This window comes from Lates calcarifer, linkage group LG11, assembly GCF_001640805.2.
Source record: "Lates calcarifer isolate ASB-BC8 linkage group LG11, TLL_Latcal_v3, whole genome shotgun sequence".
NCBI classification, from domain to species: domain Eukaryota; kingdom Metazoa; phylum Chordata; class Actinopteri; family Centropomidae; genus Lates; species Lates calcarifer.
The window spans coordinates 14,436,845-14,459,213 of record NC_066843.1 but is presented as its reverse complement, the minus strand read 5'-3'; the positions used below and the strand labels follow the sequence as shown (position 1 = coordinate 14,459,213).

Sequence of the window (22,369 nt, the reverse complement as noted above, 5' to 3'; positions counted from 1 at the left end):
GTCTCAAGTCTCAAGTCAGTATTTACACTTATGTAGGCTGCACACCAATTCACGAATGTACCACTAACATGTCAGTTGAAAAAAAAAAAATCAACGATAGACGCGCTACATTATTTAAAAACCAACATTATCTGGCCTGAAATTCTTCCATCTTTTCTGTCTCGATAAAAGTTACAGGATAGATACCTGCTGCATGGTCGCCATAGTTGTTCCTACTTGATAATAACTATTCAGAATTTCTGATAACAGTTATTCTGCCACCTAATGAGTACTTTTACTTTTCATACTTTAGGTTGGCTACATTTACTTTTGTATGTCTACATAAGTTAAATTATGAATGCAGGACTTTGACTTGTAATGGAGTGAAACATTGGTACTTTTCTTTAAGTTGATGTCAGTACTATTTCCATCACTAAATCAAATATTCTGTCATATTTAGGTCGCCCTCTTATTGCTGCTATCATAGTTTTACTGGATATTTACAATAATTGTGTGTTTTTTAAATATCTTGTTTATATTTTTTATTTTTAAGTTATTGATAGGCCTACAATAAGCAAGAGATTTATGTTTTGCACTTCTTTTTTAGCCATCTGAAGTTTAACTTTTACCACACCCATTCAGACATCACGTGGTATGTGACGTTAAAGCTTTATAAAATCGTTTTCACGCGAGATTTCCGGTCTTCTTGATCTAAATGAGGGCTTGGCGAGCCACTGTTAGCGAAGCTCTCAACACCACCATGCAGTTTTCATCTATTTTTATACATTTTTGGCTCAGCGTGCAGACTACTACAGATGACCCACCGTGAAGAGGTAAGAATTTGATGAGTACTTGATGAGGTTTTAGTGGGTGGAAGTCGAGGAGGTTTTACGTGAAGTGTGCTAGGTGGCTAGCTGTTAGCTTCGCCCAGCCAAGCAAACACGTGCAAGGAGAGCACGGTGAGCACAAGTTTGAAATTGTTTGAGTAGCAGATTCAGTGAAGTGAGAGAACATGAATTAAAACCACCCACACGTTGGATTAGCGTGATCACAAGTTTAAACGTTGAAGTGCATCGTGTAATAGTAATGTGGTGGACAGCAACGTGGCCTCTTCTCGCTCACCGGGGATTATCTTAATGTCTATTATTTACAGATCTAGTGACTGACTGACTGAATTTCTGTATTCTAACTTTACAGGCAGCTTTGGATAACTTGGATTGAGGCTCGTGTTCCTGCAAACATCATCATAATGAAGGGTAAAGCAGACCATCAGTGACGTGATTGCTCCTGTTTTCAACTCGCTGCAGTGCATGTGATGAGTTTGTTATCCCTGTCTGAAAAAACAAGTGTGGAAAACAATGGTATCTGACCTGCTGCAGGCTGATGTTTCAAAGCCACATGCTGCTAATGAATTACCACTAATTAGATGTGTTGTTACAGGTTTGGGGTCCCAACGTCCCACATTGCATTGACTACATGTAGGAGGAAGAAGAAAAGAGAAAAGGTTTGTACTTCCCTGATTATAGTGATCCAAGTTGCCACTGATTCAGTGATGAAAACTGCTGCATAGGAAGTGCCGTCTGATGCGATAACTGACGAGGGCAAGAGCTGTTCTGAGAAATGTTGTCAGAGCTTTTTAGCTTTGGCGTCTATGATCTGAACTCTATAATGATGAGGATGTAAAACTTCTCCATGCAGATGTAACAGCAGCAGAGCAAGACGAAGAAGTCACATAGAGCCGGAGGTGAAATGAACCAGGTAAATGCTGCAAGACTGACATTTAAAGTCAAGCCAGTGATGATACAAGTTATCCCTGTCTGAACTCAAGTGTGGAGTCATGGTAACCTGAGGCTTGATTAGAGATCCAGTATGAGAATGGCATTTGGTGACTGTAGGAGTTTGGTGCCAAAATTGTAATTCTTTTTGTCTTTAACTTTCAGATGAAATCGGCATGTAAACGGCAAAAACCTGAGCTGATCAAGAAGTCGTGACGTCACAGAGGATATAAAATGCAGTAGATTTGCTTTTGTGTAAATAAGAAAAAAAAGCATGCTTGAACTAAAACATGTTTAATGAAACTAAGAAGTTGCTGTATAAAATTGAAGCATAATGGCACATTCAAGTATTCAGCATATTAAAAGCAACATGTATCCTATTGAGAGTGACTGGCACACATTGGTCAATCTGTGCTGAAAGCCGATCTGTAGGATTTCTTCTTTAAATTTTCTAGAAAGATCTGCTCTTCTTGGAGGTATTCACGGTCCTGTGGGCAGAAAACATCTTATTTATCTGGGATAGAAATTTGAAACACTGAAAATATTTGAAAACAATTGTTTCTAAAATGTTCTCAGATGCACCTGCTGACGTAGCTTTAAATGTATTTAAAAGCTGACGTTTGTGTTTTGACTCTATTTGTAATAAATGCCTGTGCAGTAACAAATTACGTGTGTTGATTTCATGTCATAAGGAATCATATATTGTGCAGTTTATGATCTCCTCACAGTTAACCAGTTGCAGTGGTTCTCTTAAATAACCCATGTTATGCAAATTTTCAACATGTAGGACTCCATTTTAACTTTTAAAAGCATTGGAGTTAAGTTGATTTAACCATGCATCATCTTATATTTGATAATCCTGTGCTTATATGACCCTGATACAAAGTGTCCGACATACAGCTGGTATACCAGGATAGTTATCTAGGGTATCATGTATTTTAACACATTAGTAGAAGCTGTACCTCTCCTTGCAGTTTTATCAACCAGCTTTGATGCCACGCAGTTTATGCACCAATCACAAATTATGAGACTACTAGCAGTTAATATGTAAGTGTGTACCTTTTCTGCAGTGTACTTCCACAGAGCCAGACTGGCCTGAAGCGCCATGGACTGAGTGTTGTCAAATGAAGTAGGAGGAGGGATGTTCAGGGTCGATGTCAGCTCAGGGTTTGGCAACACTGCACCGGAGTCTACAGATAAAAAATGACAAAAGCTTGTTAAATTCTCCACACTTAACAGTTTGTACTTTGTATGAGAGACTTGTTTCTGTTAAATGATTAAAAAACAGAGTTAACACACCTGGTAAAATAGGTGGAATAACTTGTGGAAAAGAGGTGATGTGAGGGTCCTGCCTCAGCCTTTCTGCCTCCTTCTGCAGATGACTTAACTGCCTTCGCTCCTGTAACAAAAACAGCCCTTAGACACTACTAAGCAGTTATTGTCTACAGTCTGTGCTGTTCATATTAACTGGCACACACACCTGAAGGATTCGCTGTTCTTGCTGCCTCAGCCGCTCTGTTTGGATATGGATATTTCTGAGCCTTGCCTCATGCTCAGTCTCCACACGTTTTGCCTCCCGCAACCCTTGCTCTCCTTCCTCATACTTCTCTGCAGCGAGCTATGAAGAACACAGCAGTGGTCAAAAGTCAGACATTACGAGTTGTTCGCTCCACTACGTGTAGAGGTCTGTGTGGTGTGAATCTACCTTGCTGAAGGCCTCCACCTCCTGGGCTCGTGTTTTGAGTCTCAGGGCCGTGCTGCTTATTCTTTCTTTCTCTCTGTCTAGCTCTTCTCTTAGTCTCTCCAAAGTCTCTCGCTCCTGTGCCACCGTCAACTCCCTCTGTTTTACCTCTGCTGTTCGAAGTTTTAGGTCAGCCTGTTCCTACAACAGAAGCAGACAATTTTTTGTACTCTGGGGTCCTGTGTGTCCCAAAGGGCTAAACTAAATTTACTGTAGAACTATATTCTCACAGATTCATAAGCAAGTACGTAGATTTTATCAAATGTAATGATGTTGATGAATTATTATCCTTTTCAAATAATATGAGTCACCTCTCTTTTCTCCACTGTGAAGCTCACCTGTGCCAGACTGATGATGGAGCCCTCCCTCTTCTCCAAGAGGCTGCTGACCTCTCGCTCAGCCCTCTCATGCCTCTGCTTCTCCTGGGTGTGGAAGTGGGCCCACTCAGCTGCCAGCTTCCTCCTCTCCTCCGCACAGTGCTGCATCACTGACTTCTGCTCCTCCAGTAACGCGCTCTGACGGAAACAGAGACAGGGAGGAGAGGGAAGGTTGGAGATAGAGCTCTTTGTCTAGTATCTGCACTGGTTTGGATGTTTGTCAGCCTAACCTTGGCTCTTTCCAGCTCCTCTCTCTCCATGTTGATCTGCATGCTGAGGGAGCGCCGCTCTTCTTCCAGGCCTCTTTGGGAAGACTCTGCCTTGGCCTGCTCTGCTGTCATTTTCCAGCGCTCCTGAGGCATACAAAAGAGGGGTATCTTTGGTCTTTAAGGGCAAAAATACCATGTATGCACTTGTGCTATACTGTCATGTCAAAGCAAACAATCTATTTTTAAGCTCTGCCTTTTCCCCTGACCTTCTCAAGCTGTCTCTGCTGCTCATTGAGCTGAGTGTCCATCCTGGAAATTATTTCCTTGAGGTAAGCTCTCTCCTCCGCCATGGCTTTCTGCTGCTGCGCCAGACGGTCCTGCATTACTGAAAAGTACATTTAGACAATGACCTTAACCCACTTGTAATATGATACATCTATGCCCTTGTAGACAGCTTGTGTCTCAACCCATTTGTACAAAGTGTGTATATGTGTGTGTGTGTGTGTGTGCTTATGAGGTACTTCGAAGCTGCTCGTCTCTGTGCCGTGCCCCCTGCTCCAGGCCATGGGCCGTGTGTTCATGTGTGCTCTCCACCCGAGAAGAAAGCTCCCCCAGCCGAGAGGAGAACTGCTCCATCTGCTCGATCACAACCGTAAGAGACCTGGACAAAGACGGAAGGAAATCACAAGAAAAATCTGTGAAATCCTGACCAAGATTGGCTAGTCGGTCTTAAAAATTTGTTTGTATACTGAAAGTTAGTTAAAAGAAAGACTAATTCCAGGCTCACTGTTAAAGTAGAATAAAAACTGAAACTAGTATTTCACACAAAAACACAAAGATAAACACTAAATACAGTATATAACTGTCAATGGGACTGGTAATGACTTACCTCGTCTGAGATGTTGCACTTGTAACAGCATCAATCTCCTCATCCTTTAACCTCTTCAGTCTCTGGACCTGGTTCTCGTGGTCTTTCTTCATTTCTAAAATAGATTTCCTTGATGGCAAAATGGGACAATATATAGCAAACATGTAAAAAATAATGCGCTCATTCTGGGGTTATCTGGATACTTTGGTTGAGTGAGACCCAAAGCAAGTTCCAGATTTGAGGGGATTCTGGGTATTGCTCATTTAGGATATCCAGATAATTCAGTAAAACTGCTTGTTGCTTGTTGTCATCCTGTTTTTATTCTTTTGAATGTAGAATGCTATTTTGTTCAAAAAATATTGTAATACAGTAAAGGATCCTCTCCTCTTGCTAAATCTATTGCTACAGAAAAGGCATCCCACATTTTACCTCTGGAGGTCTCTGAGTCTCTCCACCTCACGGTCTCTGTCCTGCTGGGCCTGGGCCAGTTTGCGCTGGTACTGAGCCTGCAGCTCTGAGCATTCCTTCTCAGCAGATCGTGTTACTGTGGCCAGGCGTTCCATTAGGTCTTCACACTCCTGCCGCGCTCGTATCTCCCTCTGGGCTGCTGATTCCTCAAGCAGCTTCACTCGAGCCCTGGAAGTGCACAGGAATACTTACAGCAGGTTTTACGCATACCGACAGACACAAGCGAGATGCAGGGAATTATGCATAATGTATGTTAAACATGTACACAGGTGCGGCACTTTTGTGCTGCATATATACTGTATACATGTGTGTGTGTGTGTGTGTGTGTGTGTGTGCGCGTGTGTGGTCTAGGAATAAACTACTTGTGTGTGTTCTCCATGAGCTCCATATCCTGTTTATGCCGCTGCTGGACACTATCAAACAACATTTGGCTCTGGTCCCGTTCCAGCTGCAGGGTCTTCACCTTGACGATAAAACACGTAAAGTTTCAGGCCTGGCACGTACATGAAGGTTTGTCCAGTCATCACCACATAAACATTCACACACCTGTCCCTCCAGCTGGATGATGCGAGCCTGTAAAGCTTGATAATCTCCAGGTTGATGATCTTTGTCTTTGAGCCTCTGCAGGACCCCTGCATCCATAACACCCCCGAGACCCAGCAACTGAGACTGCATCATCTTTAGGAGAAGGATAAGTAAGTCAAGAGCAGACAGGTGATGAATGTGTTGTCATTTTAAAATAAATGTGCAAGTAGAGGTATAAAAGTAGTGAAGTAGTTTCTTGCCTGCTGTTGTAGTAGCAGCTGCTGCAGACTGTCTGCTGAAAACATCACCTATTCAGAAGATTTAGAAAATACAGAAGGAATTAGAAAGGCCTTAAAAAAATTATGCACCAAATCATCAACAATCATATTACTGAAAAGCATGAGTACCTGCTGTTGGACCGCAGTTGATGTGTTTTGCTGTGGAACTGCTGGAGAGAAAAGAAAACATGAGTAACAATCATGCAGATGAACTAAAATTGGCTATTATAGCAACAGTGAAACCTGCCACTGTATCCAAAACTACTTCATATATCCCTAAGATTACCTACACCCCACTGTGCTGGGCAGTGTAGTTGACAAAAGGTTGGGAAATGGCATCTGTTGAGGGGTTTCATCCGAAGCCTGATTGTGCCCTCTTAGCACCCTGGATCCCTTACTGGACTGGGGCTGGGGCTGGTTAATGCTAGGAGCAGAGACTGGCGCAGGACCAGTAAGCTGAGAAGGGTAATCTGAGGGAGGAGACAAACTAAGAGTTTGGCCAAGGTCTAATTTAGCATGGAGATCAATAGGTGAAGAGGATATTAAGGTGGAGGACAGGTGAGGCTGGGCAGTGGGTGTATACTCAGTATATCTAGAGAGAGACTGTGGTGTGGTTGAGGGGTAAGTAGGAATGGAATCTGTATGAGAGGAGGAGTACATGATGAGCATGACACGATACAACATGTGGATCTTGTAAGAGCACGGCATGCTGTATAATACCTTTAATTTATCAGAATGGCTGATGAGAATTAGGAGGTCTGACAAATTAACATGGTCAAAGTGAGACCATGTTATGTTTTCTTTTTTTGCAATTAATAAAATATAACTGAAAAGTAGTTTTATGTGAATCACAATACCTTGCTTGGGCCTCTCTTCTCTGACAGGGGTGGAGTGAGCAGCGGGGCCGGGCTGTCCAAGGAAAGTGTTACTGCACAAAAAAAGGGAGAATGAAAAATAAATTGCAAAATAATCACTTGCGTGGCTTCAATGATTTTCACAATAAATATACTGTATTACCTAGTTTCTTTGACAGATGTAAGAGTGTCCTCTCTGCCCCTGGGAGCCTCTGAAGTGGCTTGTTTGCTGGAAACAAGAGCAGGTAATCACTAAATACTGAGAAACAAGTTTCTTCTGTCACTGGTTTGTATTGTTTTGTGTGGCTTCCACTGTACCTGACAAACGACTCCAGATCCACTTCTTCTCCCAGGCCTAACGAATCCTCCTGCTTGGATGTCTTTGCCTCAGAGTTTGAAGCTGACAGAGCCTTCTTCCTGCTCAGCGCTCCAGCTAACCAGTCATCTTCCTCCTCCTCTTTCCTCTGGATTTTGGAAACCTCTGGCTCGGTTTGTTTGGCCGTATTAACAGTTGGGGCTGGGGTCTCCAGTTCTGGTGCCATTTTTGCAGAAGATGTGGTATGAATAGCAGTCAGGGAGGGCTTTCTCTCCAATGAGGGAGAGGAGGGAAACTTTGGAGACTCTGTGGAAGTCTTGGTCTCTTTGGTCTCATCCTCTAGAAATGTACTATCGTCATTTGTCTTGAGACCTAACCAGTCGGCTGAATTGCGGTGTCGAGTGGGGGTGGGGGTGGTGGGTTTTGGTTTCTTTTCCGGGGTAGAGGTACTGACATCCTCTGTGGAAAATCTGATGATAAGAAGAAAAAGTCAGAGATGTATACTGTTGCCTCATGTGCCTGTTCTGTGTAAAACACTAAAAGTGGGCTACACACACACCTGACAGACTGTCTGCGGGACTGGCGTCCTTCAGGCGTGGATCCCAAAGTGGGCTGATAGGACCCAAATGTGAGATCATCTTCTAAAGGCGGTTCTGATAAATGTGAAAAAAAATCTCTTTAATTGTTTTGTTCTTATAACACAGTACTTGCTCTCAGCTCATGGAGCTCTGCTACCTTTCACACTGGTGGTCTTCTCCTGCTGCTGCTGCTGCTTCTCTTGAGACTGAGGCTGGTCCTTCCTCTCACCCGTGGGTGGTCGCTCCAGAAGACGAGGCGAAGTCAAACTCTCCAGAATCTCGTCCAGTCTAGTGCGAGCTCTTTGAGGGGGCTCGCTCCTGAGATTAAATACACAGAGGGAAAAGAGGGTAGGAAACACAGAGCACACTGTTTGTCATGTCATGATACACAGCAAGGCAGGGAGACTTGGCCATCGCTTCGAAAACAAGCAAAAGCAAAGACGATGTTTTGTAAAAAGCAAATCATATGAGAGAGAACAAGATAAGGTTCAAAGCAAAGTTTGTTTTCTAGCTGCACCCCAAGGCACTAAGGCAGTAATTATTTATTATTTGAGAGCTATAAATAAGGACAACAATAAGAGCAAGACAGTAACAGTGAAAACAGAGTCGTTACCTTTCCCTGTTGGACCAAAGCGGAGTCTCTTTTTTCTTGGGATCGTTTTTATCACTGTCAAATCCGAGTGCATCCATCAGGTCATCCTTACCATCATCAAACGAAAGATCACCTGCTGTCTTTGCTGCTTTAGCTGATGAACAAAGAATAAACACACACACATATTCAGTGTTTATTTGATGATAACATGCAAAAATGAAAAATGAATTTTGGAAATTGTAAGGCTCACATGTTTTACTCTTTAAGATTGGAGATGCTGAAGGAGATTGCACAGATTGTTTGGGTTTGGTCTGCTGCACGCTAGATTTCGATTCAGGCTTGGTTTCATCTGGGAGCAAGTCATCAAGTAGGTCACCCACGGGGTCATCTAGATCTGCGAAGGAAATGAGATTCTTTATTGGTTTTATAGTTTATAGACATCATAATATTAGAAACACCTTTTAATAAAAGACAGTGAGCTCGATAAGGGCTGCTGTTGAAACTGCACGTGAATAACTCATTTAACACTATGTGTATGGATGGATGGTTCAAACACAGATACTCACTGAAACTACCCACTGATAATACGTGTAAAGGGCCAAACACATACTGTATATTGTACCTTTAGTGTGCTGTGTCTGACCAAGGGCTTCATCATCAGCACCACTGTCTGAATTAATGCAGCGGTTTCAGAAAAAACAAAGCAAAGCTATCAGTGTACAGCACTCCTGCTCTCCTGTTGAGCTATCTAAAGCTCGGCGATGGGATACAGAGGCTCACTCACCAGAGAAGGTGAACTTCTTGTAGTTCCGCACTGTAGACGTAGACGGCGCAGAGTTTGGCTTCCTCCCTCCTGTTGTGGGTTCATCTGAGTGAAGCAGTGGAGGGGGGGGGGGGCAACACACATCTCTCTCTGATTGCTGCTGATTAATGTAAACTTCAAAGCGGGTAATAACGCGAAGCTAATAATGGGAAAATAATTTATGCAAGAACACTCTGCTCTGAATTACCTGCTCCCTCTGGTTTTACATTGTTTTCTGATGCAGTAGAGTCTTTCTTTGGCCCTTCATTACCAGACGGCTTTGTCTGTGCAGGGGCTGAACTAGGCTTTTTCTTTGATACAAAAAGGTCAGCATCCATATCATCCATGTCCTGTATGAGGACAGACAGAAAAACAACAGGCACTGTAGGTGAGCTTGCGACCGAGAACAGACAAACAGCTAACACTGAACTTTGTCTCTGCCTTTTTTATAATGACTGACCTTCATGTTTTTCAGCATGTCTTTAGGATCTGCTGCTGAGACATCCGAGTCCTTGGAGAGAAATGCAAAGTTAGAACAATATAATAATGCTCAAATAAAAGAGACTGTGAATGTGTATATGTATCTATGTGTCCCTCCTCACAGCTGTCTACATACCTCAGTGTCCCCATCATCCTTCTTTACCTCCTCCGCTAGCATGCTGAAGATGTTATCAGTGGCAGAGGAGCTGGAAAAGAAAAATAAATGTAACTTGTAAACAAGGCGAGTAATCATTTATGGTCTGTTTAATGTTACTGACTCTAACTCCAACTTACCGAGTCAAGGGTCCACCACGACTTGCTCTCCCCCTTACCGGATGTTCTGTGGAGATGTAACATATAAACACATAAAACATTCACTAGTTATAAAACCATTCTGATATTAATGATAATGCTGTTTGGTTTAAAACTGCAGAACTGTGCTCACTTACTATTATCATCCAATAAACTGTCAAGAATGTCGTCATCTCTGAATGAACCTTGGGGGAAAACCATGGCAGAATACACTTTAACATAAGCTTGAAACTCTGTAAACTATTTAACATTTTTATATGAGCTTAGTTTACATTATGCCTATATTGCCAATTCCTCTGAAATGTTTTTCAGTTATACTGTATTACTAGTACTTAGTGTGGCATTGCTGTTATGTAGTTCTTGGTTGTAAAATGTATTCCTTTTTCTCTGCTGCTTCTGTTTGCTCTTTACATGTAAAACATTGTTTTTGCATCGTGGTAAGGGATACTCTGGATAAACTGAAGACCTGAGGGCAGAGGGCGTCACATACAGCCTCTAAAGCCCTCCATGGCTTGATTTTAAGTTCATGCATGTATTGTGGTGTGCAGGATTCAGGTAACACTGGAGCAACTTACTTTTGGCTGGTTTGCCCTTCGGTTTTGTAGCCTGTAAATAACAGCGAAATATAGTAAGTTATTTTACAGTTGAAGTGGATTAACCTGGTGCAACTCCTGAGTACAAGTTAAACAGCATGTCAACTGTATTCACACAAAGGGACTGTAAAGTCGCATTCAGCCCATTCAAGAATCTTTCTAACTCTGATTGAGAACAAAAATGTTGACTCTGGCTCCAGTTTATTAACTCACCATGTTGAATCTGCTGGTAACGTTAAGTGTGAGAGTAGCTAGCTAGCTAATGCTAGCTAAATCTGATTAGGCGTCTCCTGTCTCCATTGGTAACCACCAAAGTCGTTATAATGTCTCTGTAACCTCTTTGCTCCACTGGCGAGCGCTCATGAGAGGGACACAATACACGACTGTTGTAAATTAATATGGCTACAAATAGTATCGTTTCATGCTTTCATATGGTCCTGTTTTGCGTTAGTAGCGACGTTAAGCATTTTAAAATTGTCCAGTAGACTTCCGAGTAATGGTACAAATGAATCATACCGCTAGAACACACCACATCTAATACAAGGTCTCAAGTCAGCCATGTTGCATAGCTAAGCTAATTCGGTCCTGTAAACGCATATTTTGTGACTAGTATAAAATACAACAAAATATAGAGTGAATGGTACACCACTCGCTTCCAAGCGATTTACTGCATCAATACCACAACCGGCGAGAAATACATTTCCTGTTTACAATTCGCGGTGCACTGTGGGTAGAGTAGTTTTTAGCATACTCCCAGAGGGAACATATTTCAGAAAATGTGTTTTGTTTTGGACTGGGTTTAAGTGATCAAGTTGCTTATTTTGGACTTCCCTTGACATCTTTCCCTGCTCCATTATTTGTAAAATCTACCAAACTGTTTTACCACCAGGTGGCATCAGAGCTAAGAAAATTATTTAAAGCAAATCAGTTACAACAAAACTGAAGGGTTGAATAATTTATCCTCTGTAGCCTATGTTTAATTCAGTGAGGTCTAGGCCTGGTGTTGCACTTTTAATCAGCACAATAATAACAAGGCAAATCCCCCTCCACACTATTACTTACTATGAGGTTTCAGCTCTCCCATCTGCCTCCAAAATTCATCATCTCTTAAAAGGCTTTTCAGGTGTTCAGAGGTGTGGTTGGACATCCATGCCAACATTTTTCCCATTCATTATTGTATCATAATAGAGATTTGTTCCATGATCATAGTAAACAAGCAGACAATCTCTATTTAAAACATTTGACTTGCAGTTACAGGAATATTTTGCTTCTTTTGTGTAGCAGCGAGGAGCTGTTTGGAGAGGGTTTTTTTTTTTATGTATCCTTTGTCATGATGAATTTGTGCAGACAGAATTGCATCTGTACAGATTTCTCAACGGATTAAAAACACCAGTACAAAAGCGGTGTCTGTACCTGTAAACTGAGTACGTGTGTCTCATTTCAATCAGATTGGCAATGATTTGGTAGTACGTGCCATGCGAGCATGTTTTTCCCAGAAATAACTGTGACACAAAGTTACAGACAACAGTACATGACCTGTATCAACAGAAAATTAATAGGTCAACCTCACTGACAAGTTAAGATTCTGGGAGAATCTTTATTTTGAAGGAGTACTTTATTTACTGCAGTATCAGTGTATCATGTTAGATGCGAGTTGGAGGCAGGTAGCAACACTGACCATGTCACATTCAACAATCTATGGTGGAAATAGTTACTGATGTAATTATTAGAAGAAGGTATACCTTTGCAATGAATAATCAGGGAATTCATGAGGGACAATCCTCAATAACATTGAGCAGTGGGTTTTTCTCTGTGAGAACAACACAACAACACTGTGAGATACACAGGATTGCCATACCTGCCATGTACAGTACAATGCATGCCTTCAGCCCCTGTTTCAGAGGAAATCAAGTCACTTATGAGATCTTAGAAGATACATCCAGTCAAAGCTCATCCTGTCCTCATACATACATTTAACACAAATCATTACATTTATCGAAGCAAGATAAACATAACATCAAAGAAATAATTGTGGCAGTTTTTTATGTGGAGGCACAGAACATGTTTTATCACTTGAAACCCTATTGAAACACAAAGTCATGATGTGGTTCTAAATCAGAGAACAATGTAATGTCATAAAAACCAGTTGTCATGATGACACAGCATTTGTCAGGTTTCATTTTGCTAAGCAAGAATTTACCCCAACTTCACTCAGTTGCTGTTTCCCGTTTCATTTATGAGAGCATGATAATAATAAGATAATGGAAGTCATGATCAAAACAGGCCTCATTGTTTTTCTATCCCATTCTCTTTTCTTTTTTTTAACTCCTGGTGGGAGTCTTGGCGTGAGCTGTTAAAATCAGATGAATAAGAAAAAACAGAAAGATTACAGGAAATCTCTCCTATAATATCTGGGGAAATAAATCTTGATAGCTGAGGCCACTGAAAAAAAAAAAGAACGAAACAAAGTTAGCAAGTAAATACACACGTGTCCATTTATTTTCTGGTATTCTGGGTAAAAGGTACCAAATGACAAAGCTCACCTGATGCTCACCACCAGACTTGGGATGATGGCCCACTCTGGTATTAGTTCATGTCTGCAAGGGGGAAGGAGCACAAGGGAAAGCCAACATGCAGAGTCATGACTGATGTAGAAAAATAATCACTCATAATAAAAAAAAAATCACCTTAGCTGAATGCAGTTGCCTACATAAAAGTTATTCAGGTAATAAGTGAAAGATAAGACATCAAACGCCTGTGACCTGCAAGAAATTTCCATCCAGTGGTTGGGAACGATGGTCAGTTAGTTTATTACTTTGTGTTAAGATCTTTCACAGATGCATTAAATGCGCTGGTTGTAGGGAGGTAATGTATTTATAATAACCCTCCAAAGAGATGATGGATTGTTGTTCTGCCTCTGAATCATTTAGTATTAGCAGTGTAGCAGGGAGTACTTAAAAGCTAAATGTGGGGCAGGCATCTTAGCTTTATGCATCTGTGCCTCTGTAACATGCTCCACTGCTCCACTTTCTCCCCTTGTCTGGAGCCCCTTCTGTAAACCCCCCCAACACACACACACACACACACACACACACACACACACACACACACACACACATGCACGCAGACACACACGATTTCCAAATAGCTGTCAGTGTCTCTTTGTCTGGATGTTTTCCTGTCTCTCCTTCACCCATTGTGATTTTGTTTTGGTGTATTGGCTTTATTTTTTCTGTAATGTTAAGAAGTATGTATTTTATTTTCAATTTACAGCCTAATTCAATTTGATTTTGCATTTCTGCATTTATTGTCTTGGATCAGAATTGGTTTGATTACATTTAGCATCGACTCAAATTTTTTGCTGAAAATGGTGCCAAAAAAACCAACTAGCTCTCCAGAAGTCTTGTTCAAGGTGAAGCGTAAGGTTAAAGTTTTAGTATTCTTAAAGGGGCACCCCACTGAATGAATCCTCATGACAAACTTACAATTCAGCCTGTTATAACAGTTGAATGATGTCTTCTGTGGCTCTGAAGGAGCTTTGGTGATCTGGGAAAATTATCCTGCTAATGTTATCTGCGTCATGTCATGTCATGTCAACTCAGATCCTACATTGGCTGTTGATAATGTCCTCTGAATCTCTGACTGGGTTTCAACCCGACTCCGACTCTGCTTCTTGGAAGACTAATACTAAATCACTGGAGTATCCCTTTAAGGCCCCTGTGGCCATTTAGTACATTTGCTCACTCTGTTTTCATTGACTTGAATTTGTTTGTGTTTCCTTACCCTGTTGTCATTTTTGGGTTTCTGCTGCTCCATTGCTTTTCATGTATGGCACGTCTTTCTCAATGACCTCTTTCTGCCTGTGATGGGTGATACAGAACATAATAATAATTAAATTCTACATATTTATCATCAACTGTCCCCTCATGGTCATGGTTAATAAAACTCACAACTCTTTGGAAACAGTTTGGTGAAGAATGTCAAGGGTTTTTATGTTTATTAGCTCATAAATGTGCAAGCTAGCTGTTGCCATGCTCTGTGGTTCTGTAGCCACGTGGCATTGTTTGCCATTGGTGTGTGAGTGAGTAGCAAAGCAGGGCCGGGGGGCTGAGAAGATTGCACTTTGAGTCAATTAGCAGCCATGGACTCGAGAGCCTTGATGCGTTCCCCTCCCTTCATCTCTCCATTTAAAAAAAGCTGAAATACACTGTTGTTATGTAGCAAGCCACTTAATCCACACACTGTTGCTGAAGGCAAACCTTAAAATAATCACAGGGGTGATTTCAAATCAATGATGCAGATAAATCTCTCCCTGCCTCCTTCACTCTCCCACACATGAAGCAAATATGCAGTTTCTGTGTTTGTATGTGCAGTATGTGTGCATGTGCTCTAATTTGGGTATGGGCAGAGTGTTTTATGTCTTTTATTTTATAAAATATTTATTGCTCTTCTCACAAGCCCCAAACTAGTGAATTTGTCTGAACAAAAAGTCTTTTATTTCAGCTCCTTAATTGAAAACACACATTTTTCAGTAACAACTACTCCTTAGTGACTGCTATAAATCAAAAGACAGCTCATGATCGGTACTCACGGTCTGATTTTGTTGGAGAACCTCTGCCGCAAGATGAGAGCAACTGGTGGTGAGGACCATCATTGTGGTACACATGGTCCTGCCCCAAGGATCTCCTGCCTTGGGACTGCCGGTGGTTTCAGAGCACGGAGACTTCTCTTCCCATTGAAAGGCTTGAATGGTAAAAGGCAGAGATTGTGGTGTAACAATCTGACTATTCCTGTCTTTCCTCTTGGCTCTCACTTATGATTGGGGAGATTAGCTCAGAGGATTAGCTAGGATCAAGGAGGGGGTTAGATCTTGCTGGCAGGACTAGGAGGTAAACAAAGCATGCTGTGTGTTTCTATTCTGAAAACAACCCACCTCACCACCATTGTGTCGACATAGCATGCCAAATCAACCTCGATATTGTCTTTTTTGTTGAGAAAGAGGAGCATTTTGTAAAAGGGCCTGTTGAAAATGGCCTCAAGTGGTACTTTGGCTGCTTCGTGGCATGGGTTTACAGTGAGGATTAACACATACTAATCAAATTACTGTATATCTGGACAATACTAATTCACTGCTATTGTGCTCAAACTTACTTTAGGAAATGTTGGATCGCTGTTACAGATATCATGGGACTGCTTCTAAATATACTAGGCCTCCTAATGACATCCCTGCAGGCCAAGTGCAGTGTTCCCTACAATATATTATGAAAAGAGAGAGCATAGTGGGATAAATGGGGGTATAAATAGGGACTTTCAGCAGCTGAGCCACTTATACTTAGCACTGCTGACTCAAGCAGAGAATAAGGGAGCAGTAGGCCAAGCGAGAGAAAAGAAAGGTTTAATTTTGTCGACATGTCCATGAGTAGAAATGTAAGGGAAATCAGATTAAGGCAGATACAAGTTTAAAAGGATTTGATGCTGCGCTGTGACGTCACATTGTTTTTTTGTAATTTTATTTAAAAGTCTGGTTGAATACAGATACAAAGGTGAATCATAATGAAAAAATGTACAATCAGCACAGTTAATTGTTAAAAATGTAAAAATGTCTATTAATATCTCATAAGGTTGACACATGTGGATACAGACTGATAAAAGGAAACATCAGAAAAACATAACGATATTTAGAAAGAATGGTATTTACCTGGCAGTTTCTAGATATACACATTCAGTAGAAGGCACATCTAAGTCAAATGTGACCTCTCGTCCACTGTTGGTTTTATGTTTGCATTTTCTCTCTCTTTGCTCTCTCCTTTAAATGGTTTGGTCCTTTACAAGAGTACAAAAACAAGGAGGAGAGCCTTCAGTTTTTTACTTTCCCTCTCATACACACACATACATACATAACACACACTGCTAGCCATGAAATTGGGCACAGTACCAGTTTTCATTGTTGTTTACATTAGAGTATACGTTCCATAGCCCAGTATTATCTTAGTCAGTTGATTCCTTTTATGAGGCCCTGGCCAAAAAAAGAAAGAAAGAAAGAAAGAAAGAAAGAAAGAAAGAAAGAAAGAAGAAAGAAAGAAAGAAAGAAAGAAAGAAAGTCTTTTGGTATGCATGGTCCAATAAAACCACACTAGAAAACTTCACCCGGTTGAAGTTGAGAGCTTAGTCCAGCCCACTTCCTCATAGATGGCTGTGATGCCACAGCAGACTGTAGCCAAGAGTTTAGTCCATGCTGCGCCCACCTCTGGTGTAACAACCTCTGGAAACTCTTCCCCCAGGACTTCCAGTATCACACCACTCAGGATCTGGGTAAGACAGAAACAAATACAGTAATTAATTAAGATACTTTTAGTCAATTTTGTGAAAATATGCTTATTTGATTTCTTGCCAAGTTTGGATGAGAAAATCCAAACCACCTTTGTGTCTGTATGGTAAATATACAGCTACATCCAGGTGATGTTTAGCTTGGGTTGGCATAAAGACTCTGGCTCTGCCCAAAGGTAATATAATATGCCCAGTAGCCAACGACATGTGATTTGATTAAATTTCTTGGCTGCCAGACAAGTGAAGGAGAATCAAGGAAGTCACTGCAAAAATGCACAAGACAGACAACTGAAAAGCAGGGTTGAAATGCTTTCTGTGTAGACATGCCATAGCTCTCGACAAGAAAGTGAATAAACGTGTTTCCCAAAATGTCTAACTAGGATGTTTAGTATCATGTTTAAATATCAAATCAAATGAATTCTGGGAAAGAGTTGCTAGGACTGCCAGTCACACTGAGAATCAACACCGCAAAGTCTTTTCAGGCTCTTGCAGCTACTTGTTTTGGTTTGCTGGTATATGTGGTAAAGTTCCTATCTCATATCAGAGAGTGGGCTTTCTGTTCACAAGCTCACAACAGTCAACACTGCTCAACAGGACATATCAGAAACTAAAGTAAAGTGAAGTGCATCAAACTAATCTATCTATTAGTTGAATCTAACATTGATGTGGAAGAACAAAACATTGGGCTTATCTTTGTCTGTTTCTGCTGAATGTGTAAGTAACTACTTATAAACATGTCAGCAATGCAAACTTAATTTGATAAATTAATATAATGTATAAAGACTGGTTTTTCTGCAGTTTATATTTTGGGGTCACTTTTTAGTGGTTAAAAAATCAATTAAATCAGCTTTAAACTGTTACTTTAGCAATACATATTTGCGGTATCACAAACATCCTAAGCTTTGGCGTTACTGTGCAAGAGTGTGTGCACTTCTTTTTTTCATTCTCACACTTTACCTTGAAGTACACAGGCTCCACCTTGTGTCGGAGTGCGTGGGCCTTTCCCACCAGCTTCAGCACTGAGGCCACCTTGTCTGAGTCGTCAATGCTCTCCACCAGTGTATTGATGGCATTCATGACTCTGCGAGCGTGCTTCCTAAGCTGGGTGCTCCGCTCCAGCTCCTCCGGCTCCTCAATGTGCTTGAACTGGCTGAAGTACTGCTTGGATGAAGGGAAGTTCACAAACAGCCTGTGAAGGAGGAGAGGTAGTGTTAAATGAGAGATATAAGTATGAGCAGCTGCTGTGAAGCTCCGCTAATGTCATCGCCCTTCAGCTTTCACCAGCTCCATCCTGCAAACCCATGTTCATTTTCTTTTTCAGCTGGCAAGATACTATATGTAAACATCAGCGCTGACATGAAAGTGCTGCATATTTTGCCTTTAAATGTTTGCTTTTAAGTATTATCCAGGAACTGTGTGGTGTGTATTCTATTCTGTTTTTGAAAAGAATTTAGAAAGTGAAGGAAAAACACATCCAGCTGCTGAGAAGGTACTATGCAAAATGACTGAATAACTACATGATTAACATAACATAATGTCTTGTAGAAGTCAGAAGCAATAAAGCAACCATCCAGCAACAAGAATAAACATGTTAAGCACTCTGCACATATGCTGAACTCTTATTTTTACATAAATATAATATCTCATCAGAACTTTTCCCCGCAGGTGATATGTACCCAGCAAAAAGTCACATTTAACTTTTCTAGAAAAACTATAAATCTTCTAGCATCAGATAAAATATCCATAAGAGATGTTTCTCGTGAAGGTTGATCTGACTCTGACACTGAGGAATTCTTTTTCATATCTGTATCATCTTTGGCTTTGATAAATGCACATACTTGTTTGTTCAACATAATGTTTTTTTTTTACTAGCTGTACATTGGTTCAAGTTGGTCCAAGCCTTAAGCAGAGTACAGGATTTGTTGACTCCTCCTTATAAAGCCAGTGTGACAGTTTTCTCATTAAATTATAAGAAGCATTAATTTCTACTTAATCATATGCATCTTGTTATCTGAGTCATTTTTCATTTATTGTTATCTTGTTTATCACTCTCTGAGCTGAACGCTAATGGCATAAACCATATCATGTAGCAGAAATATGGCCTCTGGATTCATATTTTCTGCCTTGTTGCAATATGTGGTTCCCCCTTGTGAACCTGTTGGCTCAGGTGTCTGACTAATTCTGCACTGTGGTTCCTGTCATGCCTCAGAAAAGAACCCAGGATCCTGCATGATTTCACAATTTCTAACAAAAGGTGAAATGTGCTAATTAGAGAGGGCGAGATGGGTGAAAAAAAAGGATTAAAAAAGGATTGTTACTGCCTACTCAGGCTTCTGTGAACACCCATGATACCTTCCTTTTACTTTATGGTTAAGGTTGCTATTATTACTGCAAAGACAGCTAATATTTCAGGTTTCGATTAACATAAATATAGCGTTCTTCGCATTTTTTGCTAGATTTTGAGATTTCCTTGCACTGTGCTCTCTCTGAGAACAAACACTCAATTGAAAGACATTTTCTTTGATTTTATCCCTGTTTGGCCCTCAGAGGTATCATGGAGAATTAGCAGAGAGGAACCTAAAAACTCACCCCCTCCCACAGTCTGGGAAGAGGGCCAATGCATCTGGTTGCTGGCTATCTAATCCCAATGTCCCATCTCCCACTGTCTCTGTAACAACTAACACAAAAAGGAAGTACATTTTTTTTCTGTTAGGTCTGAAGCATATGGCCAGATATTAGAGTTTCACTTGTAATTTCAGATGGCTGAAAAGGGAAGAGGATGGAAGGTTGTGACTTAATCTCTCAACTCTGGGTGAAAGGGAGGTTTGCAAAGTGTTTGAGCAAAGTATTCCTAGTTTCATTGCAAAGTAATGAGGAACCGTGGTGTTTAATCTTTCCCTCTTGTAATTGCGTGACCTGTGGTTGCATATAAATAGCCTCATTAGTATTTTATATGGTCATTGGATTCTTAATCCTACCTTATCTGTTCTTCAAGGCTAACTGAAGAGCTGAATCCCAAGAAAGTTTCTAATTTCATAGACAGACTGCTATAATTTGCTACTTTGAATCTTATCAGTTCCCCTAAAGACACTTAGTGGGATGATTTCAAGTAAACGCTGATGTTCAGCTGAGTGACAGAATCTGCCCTCACTGCCAAAAGGAGAATTTACCGTGGTCATGCTTATCGATCAGTCCTCATTCCTCAAATTCCTGAGGGTCGTAGGGTCTTTGTGAAGGAATGTGGAGAAGGAAAATAATGGGAAACTGAGTGACATTCATTTAGAAAAAAGCAGAGTGGGTATAAGATTTATTGCGAAAGTGCTACAGCTTAATCCTTACAGTCAGTAACCTGAGAAAAAATACATTACTGATGGTATGTGACTATACAAATACACGCTCTGTGCTTTAGACTACCACCCTCTCAACTTTCACCTCCTGCAATCATAAAGGATTATAAAGGCATGCTGTATCATGCAGTGAATCATGTCACACGTGAAAGCGCGCCAAGCCTTCACGCCAACATCTGCCCAATCCCTGCAGATTGTTGAGTTTCACAGCAGCCTCCTTTCTTGTTTTTCAGTGTAAACATTAAGAGAGGTTACGACTGTGACTATAACAACCGCAGGAACCCTCCAACAGGATTGCATGCTCATCATAATGAGATACAATCACACACTTTTCATGGTGGTAGAAAACAATAAATGATAGAAAAACTCATCATCCCTTGTTTTCCAAGAAAGGAGGGGCATTCTAAATGTCTGACTGCTAGTGATGGAGTCATGCTGCTGTAGGTTGCCTGGCTCTCTATACAGGCATTCAAAACATGATCTGCTCTTTAGGGGAGGGAACCCTCTCAGAGCCAAAGATGCCTGAGTGATGAATTATAATGTTTATTCTTTGCCTCTGCTGTTTGATGAGCAGGATTTAAAAAAAGAGAGAAGAGGTGAGAATATCACATGCAGAAATACAACTGACTGTGAACATACTGGAAACTCATAAAGTCAACGAGATCATCAAAGTTTAGCATCTGCGGCACTTTGAGAGAGGATAATGCCATAGTCTGGGACTTTTTATTTTCAATCCAAATAAAAAGATTGTTTGTGACAGAAAAGCAGAAGCTGGCCTTCTGGCTCCAGCAGGTCCAATGATATTACTGAAGGGAAAGAAAATAAAAAAAAATACTAATTTGACCTTAACCAGAGTGAAGTAATTAAAGTTACAGAGATGAGGAGGGAAAAAAGATGAAGTCCTACATTTCTGTATGATATGCACCTGCTGATCAGCAAATAAAATAACAACAAGCTGCATTTAAGTGAATATACAACCACAATACATGGTGATATGGCGATAGCTCAACTATAATCTGATGATGCGAATACTATAAACGTCTTCCAAACTCTATGCTTGACTGTTAGAAACATCACAAAACCGGAGAGAAAAACTAGAGAGAGAAATACCTGACTAGTATGGCCACTCCAACATCATCACAGTTCTGGTAGACTTGTGCCCAAGAGTCCTGGATAATCACCCTCTCCTTGTCAGTCAGTGGGCTTGGTTGCTCCAGGTGGTCTACCTCTCCCTCTCCCTGCATCCTCTCCATCTGGGAACACAGTTGTGCAGAGCTGAGCACGTGCAGTGGAAGAGGCAGGGCTGATGAGAGTACCCCCTCCCCCAAAATAAACACTATATTTGTACCTTTTTTTCTGCTTCTCAATTCTTAATAAGAGGAGAAAAGGAAATCAGTTTCCCTTTTCTGCCTTTCCCCCCTCTCAGTGAGAATCTTTTGCTCTCCACCACTGAATCTCTGCTGAGCGAGAGTGTGAGTGAAGAACAGGCTGAAGAAAAAAAAACACACACGAGAAACACACGCAGCGAATGAGGAGGAGCCTTTGTACTCTCTCTCTTTTACACTCTCCCTTCCCTCTCTCTCTGTCTTCTTCCGTCTTCCTACCTCACCTTTGTAAGTGGTGTTTGATGAAAACATGAGATAGGAAACAAATCCCTCATAAGATATGTAATACATCCAACGTGTGAGCATGGATGCAATGTAAGATTATGGCATGAAAATAAGATAAAGGAGCACACTCTGACCTTTTCCTCCACAGACACCATTCCAGACTATCCAGGAGATTAACCTGTAATGATATTGAATTCACAAAGCCCTGCCAACATAAATGTAAAAAAAAAAAAAAAAAAAAAAAAAAAAAAAAAACACTTTTTCTGGATGAAAATTAAGCAGCATGATGACGTACATCAAAAATAGGGCAGACGGCTATTCATTTTCACAAGATACAG

At 40.9% G+C, this 22,369-nt stretch overlaps 2 protein-coding genes, 2 long non-coding RNA genes and 2 other non-coding genes across 10 annotated transcripts; 3 read left to right on the top strand and 3 right to left on the bottom strand.

Annotated features, from left to right (window-relative positions):
* The first annotated feature begins 673 nt into the window (after positions 1-673).
* LOC108881060 (uncharacterized) lies at positions 674-2,419 on the top strand. Its single transcript, XR_001960579.2, has 5 exons — positions 674-812; positions 1,177-1,235; positions 1,420-1,483; positions 1,678-1,737; positions 1,920-2,419. It is a non-coding gene; the product is annotated as an uncharacterized LOC108881060 (long non-coding RNA).
* Positions 1,525-1,598, top strand: LOC127143053 (small nucleolar RNA SNORD49). Its single transcript, XR_007814220.1, has one exon. It is a non-coding gene; the product is annotated as a small nucleolar RNA SNORD49 (small nucleolar RNA).
* On the top strand, positions 1,766-1,835 carry LOC127143052 (small nucleolar RNA R38). The gene has a single exon (XR_007814219.1). It is a non-coding gene; the product is annotated as a small nucleolar RNA R38 (small nucleolar RNA).
* Positions 2,033-11,460, bottom strand: LOC108881059 (fas-binding factor 1 homolog). 4 transcript variants are annotated; one of them, XM_051074006.1, is made up of 31 exons: positions 10,961-11,460; positions 10,730-10,760; positions 10,292-10,339; positions 10,137-10,182; positions 9,979-10,048; positions 9,823-9,873; positions 9,571-9,712; positions 9,345-9,428; positions 8,811-8,954; positions 8,582-8,714; positions 8,126-8,286; positions 7,950-8,043; positions 7,393-7,860; positions 7,238-7,303; positions 7,078-7,148; positions 6,511-6,690; positions 6,350-6,390; positions 6,203-6,250; positions 5,964-6,095; positions 5,780-5,880; positions 5,379-5,585; positions 4,971-5,078; positions 4,603-4,742; positions 4,348-4,466; positions 4,103-4,225; positions 3,834-4,010; positions 3,460-3,636; positions 3,235-3,372; positions 3,054-3,153; positions 2,814-2,944; positions 2,033-2,242 (listed from the first exon to the last, which is right to left on the bottom strand). In XM_051074006.1, exons 1-31 carry the CDS (start codon positions 10,961-10,963, stop codon positions 2,159-2,161), a joined length of 3,618 nt encoding a protein of 1,205 aa, XP_050929963.1. In that variant the 5' UTR covers positions 10,964-11,460; the 3' UTR covers positions 2,033-2,158. The 4 variants fall into 4 exon arrangements, with proteins under 4 accessions (XP_050929963.1, XP_050929964.1, XP_018528349.1 ...); XM_051074007.1 differs by having other exon boundaries at positions 6,350-6,387; XM_018672833.2 differs by lacking the exon at positions 6,511-6,690.
* Positions 11,461-12,343: 883 nt separating this feature from the next.
* Positions 12,344-15,548, bottom strand: LOC108879379 (uncharacterized). The gene is made up of 4 exons (XR_001960334.2): positions 15,339-15,548; positions 14,531-14,607; positions 13,291-13,344; positions 12,344-13,189 (listed from the first exon to the last, which is right to left on the bottom strand). It is a non-coding gene; the product is annotated as an uncharacterized LOC108879379 (long non-coding RNA).
* A 578-nt stretch (positions 15,549-16,126) lies between these two features.
* On the bottom strand, positions 16,127-21,949 carry LOC108881058 (cytoglobin-1). Of its 2 annotated transcripts, XM_018672831.2 has the most exons (4): positions 21,770-21,948; positions 21,532-21,674; positions 18,032-18,263; positions 16,127-17,055 (listed from the first exon to the last, which is right to left on the bottom strand). In XM_018672831.2, the coding sequence occupies exons 2-4, from the start codon at positions 21,672-21,674 to the stop codon at positions 16,891-16,893; spliced, it is 540 nt and encodes a 179-aa protein (XP_018528347.1). In that variant the 5' UTR covers positions 21,770-21,948; the 3' UTR covers positions 16,127-16,890. The 2 variants fall into 2 exon arrangements, with proteins under 2 accessions (XP_018528347.1, XP_018528346.1); XM_018672830.2 differs by having other exon boundaries at positions 21,532-21,949.
* Positions 21,950-22,369: the final 420 nt, after the last annotated feature.

What these genes read in the sequence shown, in the direction of transcription:
- LOC108881059 (XM_051074006.1), bottom strand. An exon ending in TCATCCAGCTGGAGGGACAG is followed by an intron (nt 5,881 to 5,963) that starts GTGTGTGAATGT and finishes TTTATCGTCAAG; the next exon opens with GTGAAGACCCTGCAGCTGGA. An exon ending in AGTGCAACATCTCAGACGAG is followed by an intron (nt 4,743 to 4,970) that starts GTAAGTCATTAC and finishes GTCTTTGTCCAG; the next exon opens with GTCTCTTACGGTTGTGATCG.
- LOC108881058 (XM_018672830.2), bottom strand. Translation starts at nt 21,674, where the DNA reads ATGGAGAGGATGCAGGGAGAGGGAGAGGTAGACCACCTGGAGCAACCA. An exon ending in GGAGTGGCCATACTAGTCAG is followed by an intron (nt 18,264 to 21,531) that starts GTATTTCTCTCT and finishes CCTCCTTCACAG; the next exon opens with GCTGTTTGTGAACTTCCCTT. An exon ending in TGGAGCCTGTGTACTTCAAG is followed by an intron (nt 17,056 to 18,031) that starts GTAAAGTGTGAG and finishes TGTCTTACCCAG; the next exon opens with ATCCTGAGTGGTGTGATACT.